At 45.5% G+C, this 25,698-nt stretch overlaps 2 protein-coding genes and 1 long non-coding RNA gene across 3 annotated transcripts; all 3 read left to right on the forward strand.

Moving 5' to 3' along the window:
• Positions 1-322: 322 nt before the first annotated feature.
• On the forward strand, positions 323-1,474 carry LOC147961351 (F-box protein At5g07610-like). Its single transcript, XM_087533775.1, has one exon. It carries the CDS (start codon positions 323-325, stop codon positions 1,472-1,474), a length of 1,152 nt encoding a protein of 383 aa, XP_087389901.1.
• A 9,155-nt stretch (positions 1,475-10,629) lies between these two features.
• LOC147961352 (uncharacterized) lies at positions 10,630-17,172 on the forward strand. Its single transcript, XR_015612083.1, has 8 exons — positions 10,630-11,061; positions 11,189-11,316; positions 11,453-11,539; positions 11,744-12,162; positions 12,960-13,699; positions 13,784-15,715; positions 15,801-15,962; positions 16,702-17,172. It is a non-coding gene; the product is annotated as an uncharacterized LOC147961352 (long non-coding RNA).
• A 2,331-nt stretch (positions 17,173-19,503) lies between these two features.
• On the forward strand, positions 19,504-22,345 carry LOC147961353 (F-box protein At5g07610-like). The gene is made up of 3 exons (XM_087535311.1): positions 19,504-19,552; positions 19,625-20,258; positions 21,811-22,345. Exons 1-3 carry the CDS (start codon positions 19,504-19,506, stop codon positions 22,343-22,345), a joined length of 1,218 nt encoding a protein of 405 aa, XP_087391437.1.
• Positions 22,346-25,698: the final 3,353 nt, after the last annotated feature.

Consider the following 25,698-nt stretch of genomic DNA (forward strand, 5'->3'; position numbering starts at 1 on the left):
CGAGTGCATTTTTGTTCAGATATTAGAGGAGGACACCTCTCTCTGCCTCTGCATCTGAACTTAGGATGAGTGCAAACAACAAACTGCAGTCTCGTTGTGCCAACACCCGCCACCACGGATGCTCCGTAGGACCTGCCGCGTTCCTCGTCTACCCGGATTTGAGCCTCTCTTGCCGTTGCCGACTTATAAATCCGCAGATCGATTGCCCTTGCCGCCGGCGCCGGCTTCGACACATCCGGCCGCCGGCGCTGACGCCTTTTGGATGGATTCGACGTGTACCGAATCGCACAGCCCCGACAACGACTCTACGCCACATCTTGGCATGGCCTCCTCCTCCTCCAGGTGCTCGGATCTCACTCGTCGACGGACAAGCGGAATAGCCACGCCCGTCGACCGTCGGTCGGGCTCGGTGCTAGTCCAGCAGCTCGTCGGCTCCCCGCTGCCGGCAGTCAAGTGTGACCACTGCCCACGGCTAGTTTTCGAGCACGCCGAAACATCCGTATGGGTGTTCTTCAAGTGCGAAAAGGATAGGGTGAGTGCCGAGGACTGGCTTCTGGTATCGCCCGTCCTCTTCACCAGTGTATCTCAGAGACATAGCACTCCCATCGACGCCTCTTTCGCCTTCCTGCCCAACCACAGGCATATAGAGCTATTGGACAGCTGCAACAGCCTTCTCCTCTGCCGCTTGCACGGTGTCTTTGCCCAGGGTGATGACTTATGTTATGTGGTGTGGAATTCTGCCACGGAGAAGTGGGTCATGTTGCCGGACTCCGGCCAGGAAAGCATCTTTGTGGTTATCGCACGTTTGGGCTTCACTCCGGGCATTTCTTCGCATTTCCATGTGTTTTTGTTGGTGGAGGAGCAGGATCAATGGAACCCAGACCTCTCCGGAGTGGCAGTGTATTCGTCTGAAACCGGAGAATGGGTTTATAAGGAGAACAGATGGAACAAGCGTATCAAGGTCATTGAGCTTCAGTTATCTTCTGCCTTTCTTAACGGCTATCTGCATATCCAAGCTGATGGCCAGGACTTAACCACTTGTCTAGCTGTGGTGGATACGGATGTGGAAACATGGATGAACTTCAGTGTCCCTGGTGGTCTGGTTAACGGTTTTATTCAACAGTCACAAGGCCGCTTGCATTATGCCAATTTTCAAAGAGATGAAGACCGTGGTGTCTTTCGACTAGTGGTTTATGTTCTCGAGAACTACCAAAGCAAAGAATGGATATTGAAGCATAGCGTTGAAACTTCATGCATACTTGGAAGGACAGATTACTGCATTGATGGGTTTGATTGGATTGCGATTCATCCGGAATGCAACTTGATATTCTTCACCCTTGGGCTGGATCTCAAACTCATGTGCTATAATATGGATCGTCGGCAAGTCAAAGTGATCTGCAATCTTGAAGGTGTGAAGCCGCCATATCTGCCATATGTGCCGTTGTATGCCGAGTTAGAGGCATTGCACATTTGACATCAGTTGTCATTCATATTTTGGTTGCTTTATAGTGGTTCTGTTCACTACTACCTCCGTGTGGTATATTTGCAAAATGTTTCAGCAAAGCTACGTGCTACGATCGTTTAGTGAAGGACTTATCAATTATCACCATGCAGTTTAAACTTATGTTTTCTGTTTGCAGTCGGGGGAATTAGATCATTAGAAGCATGTTGCTGACAGAGACCTAGTAAAACTATTGCTCGTCTATTAATATGATAGTTTGTGGGATCATATCTTTCGTGCTAAATGCTAATTACACGTGGCCTGTTTTAAGTCGAAAAAGGTGTTAGCAGAACAACAGCAATCATAATGTACACAATTGATTCTGCCAAATGTTGGTCAGAAATCCTGTTTGTTCGTAGGTACATTTATTCATGTAGGTGGGTTAAAATAGTCTGTGCACTGCACTTCCCATGCTACTCCTGCTGATACATGATGTCTGTAATGTTGCACGCACAATCTAGCCCCAGTGTTGTTTGTGAATTTTGTTTTCTGACGCGGCTGTGGCTGTCATGGCTCCAGTTTCAGCTTCAGCTACCACATGGTTTAGCTGGGTCAGCCTGCATTTTTCTGTGGCCATACGACCATGGTTCTGTGGCTGAACTATTTAACTTGGGGTTAAATAGTGGCTGAACACACTAAAATGCGTCTATATACATCCGAATCAGAAAAACGTCAGAACATCTTGTAATTGTAAATGGAGGGAGTACAATTCTTCTACAATGAACATTTTCTTCTGCTAGTATTGCAGCAGTAAAGTGTGCTGTAGCTGCTATAGTGCTATATGTTTTACAAGATGTGTACCAATCACTCTATGTTAACAGGACAATAATATTTTTTAGTGTTTAAGTGAAAGGTCTAATATTCTCTTTTCAATTGGGGTTTGTCTGTTTCGGTAATTCATATAGTAGTGCCTGCAACTGCAAGAATTGGCTGCTATGCTGTGATTCTGGATCAGGAGCCAATTTACTATTCTCACTCTGTTTTTAATATAGCACAATATATATTATTTACTTAAGCTACCTGGATATGCCAAAGCACATCCTGCTGATATGATAGTTCGGCATAATGATATTTGTCATAAACCGTGATGCTCAGACATACAAATTTACCATCAGGAGCCAACATCTGATGGATCATCTCTTTAGCATTTGTTCTTCAAACTTGACTGTCCTAGCAAATGTAACTACAAAAGTGTACCAACAGAAGTAGTCCTCATTTAGTATTTCTTGCATGGTGATATTGCTCTTTTATTTGCATTAAAGCATTGTTGTGAAGGATGCTATAACCTGGAGAGGAGCTAAAGTGACTCAAAGCTATAAAACGCATGGTCCCTAGGTCAGCTGTGCACTTTTTTATTCTGCTAATGTATAAACTTACCAGCACTGATTTTCATATATGAGTAGCAAATAGCACAAGGAACATTGTGTGGCTCCACTCTAAACAGCGCAAGCTAATTTTCAGTAAATACAAACAGAATATATATAAACCTTGACTTTATGTCTGGAGGTGAGCTTATATTTTCTATCTACTAATGCCAATGGTAAGGTTTCCTTCAATCACTATTGGTATAGTGACTTAGTGAGGCACAGTGGTTATATTTACAAGTCTGTATTTACCAAGTTATATGATGCATCTTCCAACTTTTTTCTATCAGCAAGTTCGCAGCAGTTTTTGGGCAAACAAAGTGCATGCATCGACCAATTTGATTTATTTCTGGTAGTGACTGCTATGTTGAGAATCTCCTTCTGTATGCGATAGTGGACAAGATGATCAATGTGTGGACTGCAGTAAAGCGTGAAAGCTTAATAAGGTCAAGGGGCAAGTTTGTGTGGACTGGTAGTGACTGTTATGTTTTGTATAAAATTCCAGCAAGGTCGTTGCAAACTGAGTGAAGCGAGGTCTCCTGATTCTCATCTCCGAGGAGCAAAGTGCTTTTGTGCCAGGTAGATTAATTACTTATAACGTCCTTGTCGGTTATGAATTCATTCATTCAATTCGGAAGAAGAGGAAGAAGCCCTTATGTGCAGTCAAATTGGATATGATGAAGGTGTATGACATAGTTGAATAGAATTTTCTGGATGCTATGATGCGTCAGATGGGTTTCTCTTAGGGGTGGATTGATATCATTATGAGGTGCATTAAATTAGTCTAAGTTCGCTCTTTGTTTCAACAAGGGTGTGTCCAATATCCCACCCCCCCCCCCCCCCGCGCGTCAAGATGGCAATGGGGCCCCGAAACCCGAGTCCATGTGGGTTTTTACCCTATTAGGGGACGGGGATGGGCATCTTTTCATCCCCGCGGGGCTGTTGTTGGGCACATTATATAACCCGACACGTTTCGTGGGTTTACACCCGTTTCGGTAGTCCCCGAACCCGGAACCCGGCAATACCCGCGAAATTATATTATTTTTTATCACCGTAGTCATCTTACCCCCGAAATCTTAGAGGCCTTGACGTGTTCACAAGATTGGATAAGAAACAAATATAAAGGTGTGTCTTTCTTTACATATCATCATAAAGTTTACTAGATCATGGAAGGCGCGCGTTGCTGCGCCTGTCTATTTGTATAATAAAATGGTATAGTCTTGACAAATATACAGGCACAAAACATATCGCTTCAATTTTCATGAATTGAACAAAATTTGAAGGAGGTCCACATGATTGGAACTGTAGTGTCTCACTATAACTGAATTCCGCCATTGGAAGATCAGATGTTCAAAACTAAATAGCAAATAATATCCAAGCAAAAAAAGTACAAGTAATAGAGTATATGCAAAGAGGGAGAAAACTTCGCTAAGAAACATGGTCTGTTCCTTATGGTCTATAAATTCAATCTGAAGGACATAACAATGGTTAAGTGTAAGATACAATATTATGTCATACTCAAATATGCAATTGTCTAAATATGCTACAACCATACTGATCTTTCTCTAGCAACTGCAACGGGGTGATTGAAAAGGATTTGTATTTTGTGTTACCAATCGGGCGAGGCTCCAAGCATACATAATTGTTTATATGTGGTCCCACCATACTGATCTTTAAAGTTCTGGACCTGCCAAAATGATGTTTAGAGCATGGAACGAGGAAATAGAAAACTCAACCAGCAAAGAAAGAGATGCCACTGAAGCAGAATATCATCTCGGTAGATAAAGGCATCAGGAAAATTCATTCCATGGTAAATGTAAAGTTTTCATGCCTCATTGGCATGCAAGATACCTTGTGTAGCCTAATGACGCAAAATTACAAAAATTGCACTGATACATAGACAACTTCCCCTTGAACTGAATAAAAGAATAAAATATACCAGACCACTAAATCCATGACAATCACTTATTAGTATGATTATTTATTACGCTGTTAACTAAAATGACTTCATTATTTGTGAGATAATATGCAATGGTGTTACAAACCAGATACGTACCTTCAATAGAAATTTCTCACGCCCAAGATAATATGCATTCATAGCATTCTCCAACGCATGAGCTTCTTTTCCTCTACTACCTAGTAAGGAGATAAGTAATATTGTGGTAAAAACAGCAACACAATCTGTCAGATAACGATCCATAGTCAACGTAATGTTTGCGTACATGTCAACTTGTACTCACCCTGATAATACTGGGCTGCTAGCAAAAAAAATATAACTCTAAAGAAGGTAGATTTTGGAGCCTTGGTACCAAGTGAAAGTGACACTCACAATTTCACCAACATATTTACTGGTCTTTTGCGTAGTTTTTTTTTCATTACAGAACATAACATGCATAAAGATCAACTACTTGGTTCTTTTCGGTTTCGTATTATGAAATCACTAAGGTAGTACCTTGTTACATGGAACCAGGTCCTTGAGACGTTTCAAACATCATGATCTGCTTGATCTATTCTCAGCCATCCACGTCGAGGCACAATTCAATGCAGCATGAATAAATTCAACAAACTGAACCAGAAAAAGGAAAAAAAACATTCATAAAAAACAATGTAACCTCTCTGCAAGGTTGCGCTAGTACCTTCGCTCTCCCCTGCCCAAACATGGACAGAGTCCTTGGGTGGCTATCTCCACTGGCTTGGCACTCTTCTCCTTGCCCTTCTTGTACTAACCATCCTCGACGGAGCGGTCACCCTTCTTCACCTATTGGAATTCCATTCATTTTGCTCCTCTGCCCGAAAGATATAATTCATGCAGCCTAGTCGTTAATGGCATGCAACAAGGGATCGTTCCAATTAGTGAAAAAACTGAAGCTCGCCTGTCTTGAGTGTGTCTGGCTGGCCTTCCAAACCTAAGTCCTGGAACAAACAAAGGAAGGTGTCAAGTGTCAGCTTGAATGAAAATCTGCACAGAAGGTCAAATAAATCATTTTTTTGCAGGGACACATGTAAACATTTCCATGGTGCAAAGAATTAGCTAAGAGTAGCAATAGTCCAGCAAGACAAAAATGGTGCATCCAACCATGAAGCAACATCTATCGCAGAAGATGCTCAAATCTCTTACAAATTTTGATAACCTCTTCTATCTTGTTTAACGGCAGTAGCAGTCTCATTATGCCATATGAGTATCACTGATCTATGGAACTGTGTATAGATTAATATTTTATAATTATAATAGTAAACTACTTAAAAAAGTAAGTATTCTACAGGATATGATAAATAATACAATTAGTACAGTTCTATAACACCACAGTGTAGCTCCATGTCATAAGCAAGCATGAATTAACGCTAAATCTTGGTTGTACACGGCTGCATTGAGGAAAAGGAATGTAGCATGTTGACCTCTAACTCTAATAGTGAATATGGGTGAAGAGAAGAAAAAACAGATAAAGTATAATCGGTAGTAAATTATTTCCCGTTCGAACGACTTTAGCTACATGCAAAAATATCCTTGAAGCGAAAATTACTACATGTCCTTTCACTCAAAGAAGGCTTACTTGACCCCTCCGCCACCAACCTCACCAACAAAATGGAATCTCAATGACGCATCGGTCTCAAGTTTCAGGTGCACTGTACAAACATCTTGCCTTGCAAATGCAGGTTTTTGTTAGAACGGAACTCCTTTGCGGACGACTATTCAGAGGACGATTGTTGGACGACGGCCGATCCAATGGTCCTCCTGTACACAGCAGACGTGATGAAAGGCTCCAGCCATATGTCGTGCACAAATCGTGCGAGCACTATCGTCCGTGTAGCATTGCTCTTGTTAGAAATGCCATGGATAAGATTCATTTGAAGAACAAAAGTCACAGGTCAAATAGTAGTAGAATTATAAGTAAACATCCACCTTCCTTGACAACCATGGCACCAGATAGTTTATTTCCCTTCAGGTTTCAACCTAACAATGGTCCTGTTATTTGATTATAGAAATAGAGTTAGACGCTCATAGCCATACCCATACAAATGCTACCAAGAATGAAAACATAGTAATCATCCGGCAGATGCCTACTGACTTGTCAACTGAAATAGAAATAGGATGTGTCTAGGGCACATCTAGATGTGCTCTAGTTATTGCACATCTAAGTAAGTGAATCAAGCATAAAGAGGAAAAGAAAAAAGAAAAGAAAATATCCACACGAATCTCAACATAAGATCAATGACATAGGACTTAGATGTGCAATACTTATTGCACATCTAGATGTGCTTTAGCAAAACTGTTAAGTCGCATACATGACAGGTTGAAACTGAGAAGCAGGCACAAAATTCTGTAACACCGGGAAAAAATCCAGGAAGGGAAAATGTAGATCACGATTGAAACCTATCCATGATTATTTTTCTCACCTTGGTTGTCCACAATCATCAAAGGAATTGGCATGTACTCGTATCTTGTCTACTTGAGCCATCATGAGAGCACTCTATTCCCAGATCGAGCGCCACCTCGCGTGCTCGCCATTGAGTCAAGTTAAAACCCGCCCACTTCCATGAATCAACCCCGCTCCTCTCCCTCTCCCTCTCACTCTCTGACCTAGGGCGAGACTGGGAGGTTGCGTGCACGGGAGTAGGGAGTGCGCGATGGCGTACCTATCTTCGCGTGCAGACGCGGGTGGAGACGCCAGCCAGCGCGCGGCATGCCAGGAACTTCCCTCGTCGATGGATCCCCTTTCAGCGAAGACCATCACTAAGGATGAAAATCAACCGACCAGAAGGGCTGAACGGGACCTGGCGCCAGCTCGCCGCCGCCGCTGCCGTCGTCGCTCGCCTTGGTTAGGGACTTAGGGTTAGCTAGCACACCAATCTCTCCCTCGCTTCGGCCAGCGGCTATGCTAGGTGGGCTGTTTGGCCCAATTAACCACCTTACTCCAAAAATGTTACGGGAGTAACTGCCCTCGGGAAGCTGCGGGGACGGGAGCTTTCAGAAAAATTCACTTCGCATCCAACGGCCAGAGACGATCATTATGTGAAATCAGACGGCTCCGAAGGCTGATAGCCTGAGGGAGCTTCTAGGGTGCCCAGTTATAATGTTTTAAAATCATTATCTTGTTCCAATGTTTCATAAGATGTTCATTACTACTTATTTGATTCTCATAGATGCTGACAATGAATAAGGACAAAGCTCTTGGAGTTGTCTTCAAGACATTCAAGAGGGAGTGCAGGTGAAGTACAGGTACATGCAAATTTCATATACTAATCTGCATATTTTTCTCATGTTTAACTTTAGCTTGAGGGAGTTTTGATCTTCCCTAGTACTTGGCGCTTTGATTTGGCATTGGAAGATTTGAAGATGGTCGTTTGGAGGCTTGGAGATGTGAAAGATGCCATGATGATTCCAACTTTAAAGTGATTTGTGAACTATAAGTTCTATTTCAGAACTTATATAGCTGTTGAACCATCTACTATTGTTTTTTGTTGAAATTTACTCAAGTTATGTTGTTGAAATGTGCTTGTTTTGCTGCTGAAATGTTATTCTTTTTCACCACTATGTTTGTTTAAATATTTTGATTTTATCGTGGGTTCCCCGAAACCTGATGGGTTTAAGGGACGGGCAGAAAACTAGCCCCGCACACGGTGATGGGGACGGGGACGGGCTTACTATTTTCTCGTGGGGATGGGTTTGGGAAGGGAAACCCCGATGGGTTTCGTCCCCGTTGCCATCTTGACCCGCGCGCGCTCCAAAGGACTACGACAAGGAGACTGTTGTCCCCCGACTTATTCCTTTTTGGTGTCGAGGGTTTCTCAGGTGGCTTAACAAGGCCCAACAGGAACAAAGGACGAAAGGGCTGGAGTTTGGGAGGGACGACCCTCACATAACACACCTCCTTTTTGCACATGACATCATTGTGTTTCTCGAAGCAGAGGCAAAAAATATGGTGTTGTTAAAAAATATTATGCAGGTGTATGCAAAAGCCTCAGGCCAAAAGGTGAATGTTTAGAAATCGTCGATTATTTTGGCAAGGGTTGTGATGATCAAGCAAAAGAATGGTGGAACAATCAATGGGTATGTTAGTTATGAGGCTCTTAATGAGAAGAATTGGCTTACCAACGGTGGTGGACCTTCAAAAGATGGGTGCTTTAAATATGTCAGAAAAAGATCACATGCTAAGGTTGCTGGACGGAAGGGTCAAGGGTTGTCTAAGAAGGGATGAGAGGTTCTCATCAAGTTAGTTCGCCAAGCAACCCCCACGTTTGCCATGAGTTTTTTCCCAATTCTCCAAAAAACTATGCTCGAACCTGACCACTGTCTTTTCTAAATTTTGCTAGGGAGCAGAAAATGGCAAGCGTAAAGTTCACTTGGTCGCTTGGGATAAGATGTGTAAAAGTAAGCGCTTGGGAGGTTTGAGTTTTAGAGATTTTGAAGCCTTAACAAGACTCTTTTAGCTAAGCAAGCTTGGCGTCTCCTCGTGGCCCCAAGACTCTTTGTGTGCGAGTCTTAAAAGCTAGATATTTTCAAAATTCCGAGTTCATGGAAGCTTCATGCCCAAAGAGTGCGTCTGGAAGATCGATGATGGCTCTAAAATTAAAGGTTTGGTTCGACAATTGGATTCCGGGTGAGGAAGCAAGAAAGCTGATAGAAGCAGATGATACACGGAATAAAAACATCGTTGATGACCTCCTTGATTATCCGGGTAAGGAGTGGGATATCCCAACACTTCAGCGAGCTTTCCATGTTAGCGGTGTGAAGGACATTCATCAAGTTACAGTCCATGGCGCGGAAATGAAGATTACCAGGCATGGAACTACCATAAATAGCGGATGTTTTATAGTATGATTGACTTACCATCTTGAGATGCAACTGAAGGAGCAGAAGGCGGACGGACCGGTGAGCTCATCACCCGTGGCGGCTCAGCAAGGCTGGAACGAATTGTGGAGTACAGATATCCCAGTCAAGGCAAAGATTCATGTTTGAAGGCAAGAAGATCATGGAACTGAGTGTGAATTTTCGCAGAACATGTTAAGCTTGTGGCTCCTTGATTGACTGGGTAGAAAGAAAGAAGCGGGGATGGCGTTCATGATTATGATTCTATATCATATGCGGCTGGCTTGAAACATAATGAATGATGTAAAGCAGATCGAGGGATCTCGAAGGGTGGTCGATAGGGTTTGGGCACTTGTTGAATAGTAGGCTAGTGTTCATGGTGTGAAGACTCATATAGCAAAATCTGTTGTTGCGGTGCCTTGCGTTCCACCCAAGATGGACTGGTTGAAGGTCAATGTCGATGGCGCCATGACAAAAGGAGGAAGAATCTCTGGCGGAGGAGTGACCGACCACCATGGCATGTTTCGGGTTGGGGCACGACATTTTTTTCTCCGGTGTCACTATTTCTGAACATGCTGAATTATTGGTGTATAGGCGTGGTGTGCAACTGACCATTGAATTAGATGCATATAAGCTTAGTCAAGCTCAGTCTGAAGACATCTCTACTCCTAATGAAGCACTTGGTAGTCTCCGCCGGTCAATTTTTGTCCCACCAGTGACGGTTTATTTTCGTCCTCCTCGCACCTCCAGTAGTCCCCTCGCACGCCAAAAAAATCGAGCGAACCCACATTACCACGGTGCGATGCCTCCAGCTACTCCCCTCGCAGCCAAGTAAATCGAACAAAAGTAAACCGACGAAAGAAAACCAGCGGAAAAAAATCGTCTTGACTCGCACGCACGCACGAGCGAGCGAAGCCTCCAGGTGCCCTCCATCATCTCGCTACGAGGACGAGAACCATATGCCCCGGCCGCCATCGCCGCCGCCGATCCCTTTGCCGCCGCCGTTCCCTTCGCGTGATATTTTCCACCGTTTCTTTATCAGCCGCTCGCATCGCATCGCAACGCACCCGTCCCCGATCCCCTGACCAAAGGAAGGCACAGCCCTTGTCCTCTCTTCTCTAGGGTTTCAGCGTCGCCATCTCCGCCCTGCCAGAAATATATCAAGAGAGGCCGGTCCAGAGCTAGAAGAAGAAGGAGAAGAGGATGTCCATGGCTCATCAGGCGGCGGCGGGCGGCAGCGACACGAGGCTGCGAACGTGTTCGTGGATGTCCTGGCGTGGAAGACGAGCAAGGAGGGTGTGCGCGGCCACTTCGAGCGCTTCGGCGAGATCCGCGAGGCCGTCATCATCGCCGACAAGGGCACCAGCAGATCCAATGGCGGCGGATTCGTGAGTACCCAGTTACCCACACAAACAATTCTTTCTTCCCCTCATCATCGATTCATCTTCAGTAGTTAATTCGCTTGCTTAATCCAGTCCCGTTAGTTGATGTTATGCCTAGATGGATGCTTGCCAGGTTACGTTCTGGGAGGCTGAGGCGCCATTGGGGTTTGCTTGGGAACGTACAGGTAACTGCAACCTCTCCTGCCTCAGGGTCCAGAGGTCCAAGGCGCCACAACCAACTGCCTCTGCATCCATATGCTGGTAATTAATTTAAACGATGCTTTGATTAACTTACTTTGATTGTTAGTTGTTGACCATGAGCAAGAATCTGTCAATTAATTTGATGCTTTAGTTAACTTGTAATTTGCTGAATTATTATTGGTTAAGCACTGTGCAGGTCTTCGTTTGATTGTTAGTCGGTGAACATAAGCAAGAAGCTAGCTAGGTGTGCGTGCATGCCACACACATATATCAGTTGTTGCAGGTTAAAATCATCTGCCAACTCTCTTTTTGAAAAAAAATCGGTCAACTTAATTGATCAATCATGCCGAATTGTAGACGCATGATGTTTCTTCATCTCAGTTATATCTTCCGATATTTACAGAAACTTCCGAATCTCAGTTATACCTTCCAGTTTTAATGAATCATAGTTGCTTGAATAATATCTACTCCTAATTTTTCTTCGAAGGTGCTCATCACATCTGTCGATACACAAGATGGAGGTGCTCCTATTGATGGTTTACACCGGATAGTTTCCAGACCTTTATTACAAGATGGACGAGCTTGGCTTCTCAGCCAGTACTCTGCCTCATCAACAGTTTGATGTCCCTTTGCATGAAGTTAGGCCAACATCAGAAGATTCGTAGCCTTTTTGAGGAGATGAAGGTGGAGAATATTAAGCCGGATAACCTCACATGCTGCCTTCTAATGATCAGCCGTGCGGCATTGAACAGGATAGATGTTGGAGAAGTTTTAAAAGAAATGCAAGAAAATGATGTAGTTCTAGGGTGGTCTGCATATAGCATGGCTTCTATCTACCTGAGTGCTGGTTTGGTTTAAAAAAAAACAGTCTGCTCTGAAGGAACTCGAGGGCCTTGATTTTAGAAGGTAACATGAATATATTGATTGATCATTCATGGTCCTAGGGCTGTTTGTTTACAGTTCAGGGCAGAGTTCAGTTAATAATAGTCAATTTCATCCTGCTTGTATCACCACCACCGTGTAATATAACATATTACTGTGCACAACAATGCGTCAGCACTAATTTCGGCATCTAAATAACTTGAAATGTTGGCTCAGGGTTTTTTTACTTCATAAAAAATTATTTTGTTTCTCATGGTGCAGTGTTATTTAGGTTTCATTATTCTACAATTTCCGGCAAATTGATAAACATGCCATACATATATATATGTCCCCTGTTGCAACGTACAACCTCTTTTCCTTTATTTTATTTTTTTAATATTAAAGGGAGGTGAGTTTCTTTAACTTTTTTACATTGTAGTTTATAAAATTTTAAAACCATGGAAAAGTAGTGCATCAGGGAAGGCTCGCCACTAGACCACCCCTGATTGCAACAAAATATCCTTTATTTTTTTTATCTTTCTCGTAATTATGTATTTAACAAATCTCTCCTACTTAAAAAAGAATAGCAACCAGTGTTGAATTGTTAAAGTTCTAAATCTATATTTAGACACAATTGGTGTTGAGGCATTAAATATGTATACCCAGTTGCAACGCACGGGCTCCTCAGCGTATGTATGCTTCGACCTATTTATATGTTGTTTTCTTGGTCCTTCGTGCTCTGTGCATCGCTTCACAATTTGTGACAGTGACAGTGAGGCTACTCCCTACCTTTCTCATCTTTCAAACCGGTGGCAGTGACGGATCACACCTCAACCTTGCAGGAGTTGTTATGGACCATCTGGTTTTCTTCATGAATCCACACCACCGGAAATTCTGATGGAGACCATCCACCTGACGTCCTTCTTACTACAACCTCACATGCTGCCTTCTAATGACGAGCCACTACATTTGGTTACTCAGATTCTTCTACATGGTGACTATTGACGCAAAAGGATTGCACTTCCATCTCAATCACTGCATTTGGTTACTCAGATTGCAAGTTATTGTGCATATCTACTGTTATCACACTTTTCATTCCTTTGTGTTGATGTAGAGGTACAAACAAAGGTACAAAGTGATAAGGGCACATGATCTTCTAGATTTTTTACACTCCTCTTGGCAGGCAACGAATTATCTTTTTTTCAATCAGCGCCACGACGGCCGCGGCCTCCCCGCCGCCGACGCTCCAGATCCGCCCGTCGTTGACCCCCTCTACATCAGTGATCGATCAAGGCAGGGGACATGGCGATATCCATCTTTCCGCGTGTACGGCGGCCGGTGCCCGCGTCCGTGTATCCTGCGCCAAGGGTGTCGTATTCATCTCAAGGAGGCCCTCTCAGTCCTTCCCAGCGACGACGACGAGTCGGGATTCCTCCTCCCACAGATCCGTTGATCCATGGTTAGATCTCAAGGAGGAGGGGCGTGAGGCGATTGCCACCGTCAGTGCCTGCACTGGAAGGTCTCCGGCACCTGCTCCAACCAGATCCAGCCGGACCCGTCCTGCGCCTGCCATCCCATTGCGGTAATAAATCTCAAGCCATGTCCTTTTCATTGAGTTGAACTACAAAACTCATGTTGTGTTATATCCTGCTGAATGTCTTGCCAGATATGTGTGCTGCTCCTGTTGTGCACTTGCTGATTAAGCCGGTGCTTGTGCAAAATATGCCTACTGCTACTCGGGCTCACATGACCCAGAGGAGGAAGGAGCTGCGCAAGGAATCACTGCCAGAAGACTCAAATACGAGTTTGAAGAGTCCTGGACTCTAGACCAAGTTCCGCAAGGAAGCAGCAATGCGAGCTAGCCGAGGGTTCAGACTGATTTGCGCTTTGATTCTCGCTGATTCATGATTTTGACCCAACCAAGCAGCTTTGGCGATCACGGAGGAGAATCCGCTGTTCCTAGAGGCCTGACGCACGGTCGATCACAAGTCCTCCAACGGGTGGAGCTGGTTCAGGTACCACGGGCACTCTCCACGACAAGCAGGTTCCAGTTGTGCAAAGTCTGCCCGCTACTGCTATTCGTACTATCCCCCTAGCAAAATAAATTTATCTGATGCCTCAACAGCTCACACTTCTGCATGTCACCCATTTATTTAGTGTAGGTTTGGGGAATTTTTTAAGTTGTTGTCTATACCTTCATGTTTTTCCTTGTGAAATATCTTCATGTTTTTTAGATTACATAAATTTTTTAACGTTGGATTTTTGTATGTCTTGGTTTCTACATTTCTGAAACTGAAAGCTATTATCGTCGGGCAGAAATATAAATTTCTTTTGTTGCTATCGCGTGTTTAATCCCTCCGCCCTAAAATAAGTGTCGCTGAAAAGGGGTAGTTGTTTCTCACAAACAGTGCTATTTCAGTCTCAGAATCTAAACTGTCTTCTAAGGTTCTAACAAACTCTGATCACCACCTTTATGAATATGCTACACAAATTAAGGATATTGTTAAGATCTTTATTACCTTGACTTTTTTAGTTCACTGTTTGCAGACTCACCAATTTTGGCGGCCCCAACAATTATGTTCCGAAAATTACAGTTAGCTGCTCAATTGAAAACCTTACCAGTAATAGAACTAAATTGTAATATTGTGACTATAGTGTTGCTAGAGAACTGATCGACAATAGTGTCAACTAGGTATGTATTTTTTTCTAGAGTAAAGACAAGTATGCTTCCTCCTCCCTGCAGCTTAAGTCATTTAGTCCATATTTATATGTTAGAGCCTAGAGGTGATGTTTTTGTGGGAAACGTTTTACAACCAATATCCTATAACCTGTATTTGACACTATATTCCGAGTCTGCAAATCATGTTTCAGGGTTAAAATAGAATTGTCCGTTTCTACAACATAATGGTTGCTTTTACTGTTCGAAATTTGCATTAGTAGTTGATATAGTGATTAGATCAACCTTGCAGTACTAATGAGCTCCTTTTAGCCTTGCTTATATGGTTAGCTTTTGGAAATAATTGATCATGTTTTCCTCCGTTGGATCAGAAAACTAGAAGTAGGATATGTCTAAGCTAAGAGTGGTTTTAGATCATAGCATCACACAAGAAAGGCTCCAATCCCCTTCTAGATATACATGTTTGTCCTATATGTTCTCTTTGTAATTCTTATGATTTTTAGTAGAATAGAGAGTTCTTAAGTCTTCAAATTAGCATATGTGGACATTTGATTGAATCAACTCCTCCTTTTAGTTGAAAGAGGAAGCATAGTAAATGCATTTTTTGCGTCTTCTACTCAGTTAGACTTGCTCAATCCTAACTTGATGATTTTCTAGGATTTGACACATCTCCACTTGCAAGGCTACAACCAGATATAGTCCTTTAGATTGATTAATTACACACATGTACAAGGAAACATATCACTTGAAATGTGTGATTTGCATCGAGAAGAACACCGAGATAGGATCAGAGCATGCGCACTGCTTTATAGTCTACATCAACAAACCGTTGGCGAGCATGTTGAGACCATGAGCCCACGTGGGACCTCCAGAGAACTTGAAAATCACCGACATTGCCAGCAAGGTTGTGGTGAATTAAAGGTATGTACAATTTGCATTGGCGCTTGCGTATATTTTCTCTGAAGATGACCATAATTGTATCATGCCACTTGTTGTTCTTCAGCAGAGATTTAATCAATCCAGAGATGTTGTAAATTGATACAATTGAACCACATACTTGGAGAGACGATGCCGTTGACTTCCGCAACAATGAGCAAGGTGGCGAATACCCGCCAGAGAGTGGAGAACTTCTAGCACCACTCGACAGCCAGATCATCAACCATGTAAGGTATGGGGGCATACAACACCCATGATTGTGTTTTCTGTATTCGTCCGTTCTTCTCAATCGTGTATGACCAGCCAAGTACTTTTTTTTCTATATTACAATATTTTGGAAAATATAAGAAGACGCCAGTAATTCAACACATGCAACTTCCATTGTATAAAAGCTTCATATATTTGAACAGTCAAACTTTATCAATATCTGCAAATAACACTCATGTACTCAATATCATGCCTTTGCATGAAGATTAAAAGAAGAGATAAGGTGAACCACATGGCAAGATCTCAAATAACCGAATATGCTGCATATATAAAATGGCTAGATATGCAATCCAACAAGGTATACATCTGTTCTAATCATGCATATTTCGCAGGGGCTATATGTAAGTTAAACCTCCTGAATATATTTGTGAGAAATAAAAATACATGTCCCCGATGAGTGCTGAGAGGTCTATTTGAAGATATATAAAAAGTAGAAGTGACTTCTAATAACAATTTAAAGTTCACAAAAAACTTTAAAATACTCATATGACAAATACTTGAGTAGAGATTTGAATGTGATAGAACATTATTAAAAGCTCCATTTAACATCTTCGTCCTGCATATTAAAATGTACAATATTATGTTTGCGCTTAGCATTCTTTATGTAGGTCCATCCGGTCCATGTTTGATTTTTTCCTGAATTTATTTATGATACAACTCTGGCTGCATGTTTGATTCTAACATGTTATGCCCTCTTTATGTAGGTCCACTGGGTCCAGATGTGCAAGGCAAACATGCAGAGCTCTTCGAGAGGCTTGTGCAGACGGAGCTTACAGCCAGATCCAAGCGGATACACCAGCCATAGCTGGCCCTATGCTGGGTGGCGGCATTTATGAGCCTGAGCTTGACATGAACGTGAGGTATAGATGATTGACGAAGAACGACTTTGTTGTATCCATCGACGCCATACCCTTTGCCAAAACAAACGACCTTCTCTTGTGTCCATGAACTTTTGTTAGCGTTTAGTGAATCATGCAATAGCTACAAGATAGCTTGTTGGGGAGTTTCCCCGGTGCTGGTGTTACATGTATGTACTTTGTGTCTGAAATGGATGGATGGGTGTTGTACTGCTGCTGAGAAAGGATGGAGGGAGGAAAGGAGGAGTACTTGCATCTTTAATTTTATCTTGCAAGTTTCTGCCTTCCTAAAAATACTAGATTTGATATTCAATCATATACGAGTATTCATGAAAGAACTTGCTTTCTTTTCTACTACACAACAGGTCTACAGTTCCAACATCTCAATCAGGACGTGGTGAGATGGTCAAAACTTGCATGCTCCTTGCATGTTTTCTTACTGTGTTCACTGCCATGCTAACATTTTACCGATATGTCCCATGTTGTAACGCCTGGTTGCTAACGCTGGTTTAGTTTGGATAGTGACATGCAACTACGATTATTAATTGGTTTTTGAACTTCCCTTTCTTGGTCAAGTGATATTTAAAGTTTGCACTTCTCCGTTATAACAATAGCAACAATAAGCTCAAGTTGCCATGTGAGCCACATGAAACCTGATTCGTTCATTGGATGTGCGGTTTAATTTTCCTTTTTATATTTTCTTGATTGTTGTATCAATGCAATATTAATCAAATATTGTTATTTCAGCTAGATTTTTTTTTATTAGGTATTACATGGTTTCCCCGGTACCTCGAACATTTTAAATGTTGTCTCTTTAGGTTCTCATATTTAGCTTCCAACTTTATTTTTGCGGGAATAATTCTTGTATTACTCATTTATTAAGGTTCCAACTTGATATGCCCAACCATTTGGTTTATTAGAGCATAGAATTGGTAAATTTGTGACATAAAAGCAATTTTAGATATAGGAGGTGAGGTTGGCGTCATCCGGTTTTATAAGAGAGGGCCTCGGCGAAAAATGTTCCGCTACGGTGGAAAATTTAGAGGGAAGGGGAGGGGTCTGGCAAGAAAAGGGAAAGGTGGGTTCGTTTTTTTTTTGTTGGGACCGAATGTTCGGACAACCACATTTCTCCCCCAAATATGGCTGGATTTGGGGGAGTGGACACCTGTTTGATATGTTTGGACACGTCTGGCGTATGAGGGAGAAATAAATTTCAACCTTGAAACGATCTTAATCATTTGTTTGATTCATTCATATGCACTGTAGCCCGTGGCAACGCACGGGCGCTCTACTAGTATAACCAGTGTGTGGCTCTGGTTATATAATCCTATTATCGTGATCGCTCCAGGTTTGGCCCTCTTATTGAAGAGATCAAGGAGTTGCTTGTTGGTGTGGACAATCATTTGTCCTCCAGTGCATGCATGCATGCATATGCATTTAGGGAGAAAGTCGGGGGATCATTTGTATGCCTCGATAACTTACGTGTAAACAGCATGGTAACTTACCTATCTTTTTTTTGCGGATAACTTACCTATCGCATGTGCAGCAATTTATGTAGCTCAGTCTTGGTAAATTTTTATCCAAAAAATTCGTCGAAACACACAAACATGAGATATAGTTTTGAAGGTCTCATCGTGATAGATTTAATGTTGAAATTGAATTTGAATCGGATCGACGGTTTAAGCTATAAATATTTTGAATTTTAAAAAAGAGAAGAATGTAGAATGACATCATTTTATTCCTACAGTATATGCATGCGTTAATGTGCATGTGGGCAGAAGAGGATGAATCATTTATGTCTATCTCTAAAAATATAACACTGCCAGTTAGTGAAATCCTTTAGTAAATGTATGTGATGAATACCTTTAAATATTGGATAAACATTTTTAGGCTGGTCACAATGGGCAGGAACTTAGGAGTAACATCACACACTCCAATGCAACTTTGCTTATGTAGCACATATTTAATGAAGAAAGAGCTGCTTGTGGTAGCTAAGTTACCGAACATCACACACTCCAAGAAACAATGAGCCTATGACCCAATAAATACATCGTTGCATGACACTACATACATGTTCCTACCCACTATGGAGGTAGTAATATAGTCTAGAAAAGTGTGTAGGTTACTAGCTTATGTTCCTGCCCATTGTGACCAGCCTTACAATACATGGTAAATACTTATCATATACATGACACGTTTTCCCAAATACGTGATGAACATTTTTCAGAATACAGGTAAAGAATTATGCACATGAAGGTTAACCTTATTTTATTTTTGATTTATATATTCTCCATTGTAAAACTGTTTTAAACATTTTTTTATTCTTTTATAAGTCTATGTGAAAAAATCAGTTCGAAAAGCATTTGGACCGGCCGGCCAAAATAGGAGTTCTCTGACGGTCTGACCGATCAAATCTTTGTGATTGGATCAACTAAATCAGCGGCCCCCTTTCCCTCAAAAGAAAAAAATCAGCGGCCCTCTTCAATATTTTGATGGCCAATCGCCCAAAATTAGGAGCTCCTAGTTCCGAATTGGTTTATAATACAAGTCTTCTAGTAGTATATCATCATCAAAAAGAAAAATTCCGTAGGTTTCCGCTTCCCTCCCAGACGCTCGAGGGTGCCGCCGTCGCCGCTTTATTCCGTCGTCATGTCCACCCCGGCGAATCGCTCTCTCACGTCCGAGGAAGGCGGCACCTCGACTCACCAGGGAATCCTCGTCTTTCCTCCTCCTTCAGCGAGACCCTAACTTCTCCATCTTTGTGTGTGCAGGTCCTCCTCTCCTCCTCCTCCAGTGGCATGGGTCGAGAGACTCACCGACGACCTCCTCGTGGAGATCCTCTCGCGCGTCCCCGTCAAGTCGCTCTGCCGCTTCAAGTGCGTCTCCAACTACTGGCTGAGCCTCATCGAGCACCCCGACCACCGCAAAAAGCTCCCCCAAACCCTAGCCGGCTTCATCTACACCAGGAGCGTTGCGGGGGAGTGGTTTCCGGAATCATCTTTCCGCTTCACCAGTCTCTCGGGGAGATGCCGCGCTCTGATAAGCACGTCTTTTGCCTTCCTGCCCAACCACTGGCGTGTCAATCTGTTGGACTGCTGCAACGGCCTCCTCCTTTGCCGCCATTACGCTGCTAGGGGTGACGAGGGCCGTTACATCGTGTGCAATCCGGCGACGGAGGAGTGGGTCATGCTACCGGAACCCAACCAGGTCGACGATGAGAACACCGTGCGTCTGGGTTTTGATCCGGCCGTGTCTTCCCACTTCTACGTGTTTATGTTGCTACCTGAATCCAGCGAGGACTTATGCCTCACCAGAGTGGATGTGTTTTCGTCGGAAACCGGACGGTGGGCTCGTAAAGAGAAGAGATGGAGATTCTACATCAAACGACCAATAATTGCAGAAGGGTAAAAACAGACAGCGGAGAGGGGAGCTCTCCAACCCTAGCCCCCGCGTCGTCCCCCCGCGGGCGACTTGGATGGCGGCGCGCCCTCCCCCCCTCCTCTCCTCCTCCCTGCCCTCCCCCGCCCTTGCCGCCGGCCGAAGCCGCCGGGGCAAAGCCCCTCGCGGTGGCTGGCGGCGGGGCCCCTCTCTCCTCCGCTCGAGGGTGGCCGGTGCGGGGCGGCCTTCTCTGGCGGCGGCATCGGGCGTGCGTAGGGCTCGGCGGTGCGGCGGCGGTGACTCCCGACGGCGGCGTGCTTGCGGCGACATGGTGGGCGGCGGCGGCGGCGCGGTGGCTACGTGCCCGTGATGGCGGCGGCGGCTCAGATCTGGCCATGGGCTGCAACGGGCGGGTTCTGGCAGGCCCCTTCTCTACGGGCTCCGTCTCGGCCTCCCTCTCCTCTCGGTCGGGGCCGGAGGTGGGCTGGTGCTGGTGGAGGTGGGAGGCGTGTCGGCCGGATCTGACGTGATTTTTCTGGCCGGCGGCGTGGGTTGGGGCAGCGGTCGGGCGTGGCTGCTGCTCCGGCCGTGGGCGGCTGCGCGGGGAGGTCCTGGTGGTGCGGCGGCTACACGGTGGCTAGCGGCTCTGCCCGCGACGGCGGCCGGCTTCTCCGGCGTCGGCTCGTCTGCGGTCGGGCCGTTTCAACCTTCGCTTCCTCTCCTCGTCGGTCGGCCTCTACTTACATCGAAGGGCTGGCCCGCTCCTAGCTGCAGTCCATCGCTCGTCTCGCGCCCTGTGCCGCAGGACCGAGCTCGTCTCGCACTCGGCAGCAGGACCGAGCTCGTCTCGCGCCCGGCCGCAAGGTCGAGCTCGTCTCGCACCCGGTGCAGCAAGACGGGTCGATGGAGGCCAATTTTGGCCGGCCTTTTGGGTCTCGGCGCTGGGGGGCGCCCAGGGGTGTGAAAGGCGCGGCCTTTCCACTCATCTCTTTGGTTGGGGTAGCGACGGGTCTCGGGTGAGGTGGTGTCAAGGTTTTGGATGCCGGGGCGGCGGCCTTGGTGGTGGTAGCGCGGTGCTCTTGGGCAGAGGACGTTGCTTGGTGCTGCCTGGTGACCATGGCCGTGTGGGCGGCATGGTGGCTGGGGTGTGGCGTTCGGTGGCGATGAGTGTTAGCTGGGGTGGAAACCTGCTCTATCTTCAAACGAACCGGCGGCGGCGTAGCGCGTTACCTTCTTGAAGGCGTTGTCGCGGCTCTCATCGGTCATCGTGTTGCTCCAGAGGAAACTCTGACCCCCGGGTCGGGCGGTGGCGGCGCGTTGGCGTCGTAACCTTCTTGAAGGCGCCGCCTTGGAGCTCACGGTTCGTCATATGCGGCTCCATCTCTTCGCGGTGGCGTGTTCACGGTGGAGGACCCCGATTGCTCTTGTAGTGGTAGGGGTGGTGTTTCTGCGCTCAGCACCTATGTATCCCGTCTTGGGTGTGTGCGTGTGTCGTGGGGTGCGTTTGTACTTAGGTTGTGATGGATCATTGCTTTATATATAAAGCGGGGTGAAAGCCTTTTTTGGTAAAGAGAAGAGATGGAACGAGAACTTTTGGCTTGTTACTCCTCAGTACCAACTTAGTGCTTTCCTCAATGGCTGCATGCATTTTCACGCATTTGGCAGCATGTCACTCCTTTGTCTGGTTGCAGTGGACACGGAGGGGACATGGAGGATCGTCCCTGTCCCTAGTGGTCCGTATAATTCTTTTGTTCAGCAGTCACATGGCTGCTTGCATTATTCCAGTTTTCAGAGAAAAAATGGGGATGTGGATCGACTAGTTGTTTATGTTCTCGAGGACTATGGCAACAAAGAGTGGACGTTGAAGCATAGTGTTGAAGCTTCACACATGTCTGGAGGGACACATCGTATTGGTCACCGTTGGATGTCGATTCATCCGGACTGTGACTTGATCTTCTTCACAGCGGGGCGGGATACCGAATTCATGTCGGAATTCATGTGCTATAATATGGACCGTCAGCAAGTAAAGGTGGTCTCCAATCTTGAATATGGAGCCCGACCATACCTACCATATGTACCATTCTATGCGTTGTTACAATCTTTGCACTTGTGAAATCAATAGCAGATTCTCGTGCTTTTATAAGAAGTGAATCTTCGATAGTAGTCAATTGTTCTTGCAATGGATCGCCGGCCTTGGCATGTCTGATTCAGTTTTGTTCTCATTCTCATTGACTGCTGTCTACATCCTTTTAAATTTCGAGCAATGGTGGTTCAGTATAATGAACTAATGATGCAACTTGTCTGATTTCTCTGAGAATCGTTCGCGTAGTAGTGTTGAAGGAGGAAAATGCTATGACCACATGCTGTAAAAGGAATGATAAGTGATTATCAATCAGTTCAGTCTGTAGTCTGGGTAAGTATATGCATCTTATTGACAGAGACCTATTGCCTACCAATGGCATAATGTGTGAGATTAATTTTTTACTTTAATGCTAGCCATTTGTTTTATGATTGAGTAACACTTCGGGTGATTGCAATCTCACTTCTTTGATGCTAACTAATTGGGGCATGCTTAAATAGGAGATGGTGCTAGCTGAGCATCATGAAGCTGTACGTACGTGCATCAGTGCTTGGATGAAAATATCCATTCTTTTGTTATGATACTTTAGTTTTTTAACACAAAATTGCCTCAAAGGACTCAAAAGACGTCCTCTTTGTGCTATAGGGTTTCTCAGGTAGGTTGTGCCGTGCACTTTACATGCTGACTTACTTATCATTATACATACGCTACCTGTAACGGAGCAGTTGGTTGACAATATTTTCCGCAGTAGAAAACTGCGCAAGCACTCCACTAGTCGAATGCAACTTTACACATCTGAATTTAGATTTTTGACGTTCTCTAACACTAAAATAACAAGTGGCTCTGTCGACAAAGTTCATCTCACTTGCCTCAAAGGTGAAACCATCTCTTTATTCTGGTTATAGGTGGTTTCAAAGATAAAAGGTTTTGAAGATTATAAATCAAGAAAATATTGTTGATTGTATTTGGACTAACATTGAACATATAAACCCTGAAGAACTCATAGTCACAACGAAGGTGGCCACGTCGCCTTTAATTCGCCATGAACAGTACTCGTGCCACCGCCTGTTATTTTCATGCCCCGCCAGGGGCATTTTCGTCATTTCACATCCAGGCCTATAAAAGGCCGCCTCCCCTGTGGAGAAGACCTAGCCGCCGCCTCCCGTCCCACTCGTCCCCCCTCCTCGTCGCCCTCCTCTCTCTCTCTCTCTCGCTAACCCCTCTCTCTCCCCGTCGCGCCGGCCGGTTCCAACCAGCTCCGGCCCGCGCATCTCCCCCGCGACCCCCGCCTCCTCTCCTGCCGCCACCGTCGGAGAAGCTCGCCGCCGATGCCGGTGACCTAGCCCGCGTGTCTCCCCCGCGACCCCCGCCTCCTCTCCTGCCGCCGCCGCCGGAGAAGCTCGCCTCCGCGCCCACAAGCCTCGGATTCGGCGGGATCCGGAACGAAGAGGGGTGGATGAGACGGGGGAGGAGGAGAGAGTGGGGGCGTCCGGGGAGGAATATCCCCGCCGCCGCCTCCGCTCCTGCCTCCACAAGTCAGGGGGATGGGGCTGCTCGGGCTCAGCCTGTGGGATGTCGACCGGACCGGCATCGATGGAGGAGAAGGGCCGGACAGGTGCGTGCAGGCGGGAGAAGCTGTGGGCGCTCGTCGGTTGGGGAGATGGCGACCACCTGAGCTTCTCCGATTGACCTAGACAGGGCCACGACAGCATAAGCAAGGGGTGGGGGCGAGCAACCCTCTGAAGCCACGCATGTCTACAGGTAGCAGCTGTTAGATAAGTGAGCAACTGATCTTTACTGAGGGCCAACGGCCAGTACATATACAGATGTGGTAAAGTGCATAAAAGCCCCTTATACAATGAGGATGAACTATACACATCTAACACCCCCCCCCCCTCAAACTCATGGTGGATCAACAACACTGAGTTTGGAGAGGAAAAACCCATGCTGCGCTCGAGTCTGTGCCTTCATGAAGAAATCAGCCAACTGTAACTCCGAGGGCACATAGTGAAGAGCAAGAGTCTGATCCTGCACAGCACCACGCACAAAGTGGGCATCCACACCGATGTGCTTGGTGAGCTCATGCTTCACCGGGTCACGTGCAATACTGATAGCACTAGTACTGTCGGATAGTAGAGGAGTGGAGGTAGAAGCAGACACACCAAAATCCTCAAGTAACCACCGTAACCAGATCACCTCAGCCGTCAACATAGCCATGGCTCGCAACTCAGCCTCTGTACTCGAGCGAGAAACTGCAGTCTGCTTCTTTGTCTTCCAGGCAATAAGAGAGCCACCAAGAAAGACACAGTAAGCAGACAGCGAGCGTCGATCAGAGGGATCACTAGTCCAGGTAGCATCAGAGTAGGCCTGGAGCTCAAGAGAGCTGGAGCGGGGAAAGAAAAGGCGCTGAGAGATCGTGCCACGAAGATATCGTAGAACACGGAGGAGGTGACTATAGTGGACAGAGGTGGGGGTGGAAACAAACTGACTCAGGATGTGGACAGGATAGGAGATGTCAGGGCGCGTAACAGCCAGATAGACAAGGCTGCCAACGAGGTGACGATAGCGAGTGGGATTAGGAAGAGGGTCATCATCAGAGGCACAAAGCTGAACGTTGAGCTCCATAGGAGTCACAACCGTGCGCTCATCAGCAAGAGCAGCGCGAGCAAGAAGATCCTGAATATATTTTTCTTGAGCGATGTAGAAGCCATCAGAGGTCGAGGAGATCTCAATCCCAAGAAAATAGCGAAGAGGACCAAGATCAGTCATGAGGAACTGGTCTCGAAGGCGAGCCTTAACAAAGGCAATGTACTCAGAGTCGTCACCGGTGATGATCATATCATCAACATAGAGAAGGAGAAGAGTCCGACCACGAGGAGACGTGTGAACAAACAACGCGGGATCATGATGACTGGGCAAGAAACCAGCGGCAGTCACCACAGAGGCGAAGCGCTCAAACCAGGCATGAGGGGCCTGTTTGAGACCATAGAAGGAGCGGCGAAGTCTACAGACCATACCATCAGGAGCATAGTACCCCGGTGGTGGTTGCATATAAACCTCCTGACGCAACTCGCCATTGAGAAAAGCGTTCTGAACATCAAGTTGAGAGATAGACCACTAGCGAACAGAAGCCACGGCAAGAAGAGTGCGGACAGTGGTCATGTGGGCCACAGGAGCGAATGTCTCATCATAATCGCGTCCCTGTTCCTGCTGAAAACCACGGGCCACAAGCCGAGCTTTGTAGCGCTCAAGAGAACCATCGGAGCGAGTCTTAATCTTGTAGACCCACTTGCAGGTGATGGGACGGACACCGGAAGGAAGGGGAACCAGATCCCATGTGCCAGAGCGCTCAAGAGCAGCAAGCTCTTCGGCCATCTTAAGTTGCC

This window comes from Triticum urartu, chromosome 7A (assembly GCF_056163025.1).
Source record: "Triticum urartu cultivar PI428250 chromosome 7A, HENAU_Tu73, whole genome shotgun sequence".
Classification (NCBI taxonomy): domain Eukaryota; kingdom Viridiplantae; phylum Streptophyta; class Magnoliopsida; order Poales; family Poaceae; genus Triticum; species Triticum urartu.

Bases quoted from the DNA above. Each gene is read 5' to 3' on its own strand.
- LOC147961351 (XM_087533775.1), top strand. From the start codon at position 323: ATGGCCTCCTCCTCCTCCAGGTGCTCGGATCTCACTCGTCGACGGACA.
- LOC147961353 (XM_087535311.1), top strand. From the start codon at position 19,504: ATGTCCACCCCGGCGAATCGCTCTCTCACGTCCGAGGAAGGCGGCACC. The intron at 19,553-19,624 runs CGACTCACCAGG...TTTGTGTGTGCA, and splicing joins GTCCGAGGAAGGCGGCACCT to GGTCCTCCTCTCCTCCTCCT. The intron at 20,259-21,810 runs GTAAAAACAGAC...TAAAGAGAAGAG, and splicing joins CGACCAATAATTGCAGAAGG to ATGGAACGAGAACTTTTGGC.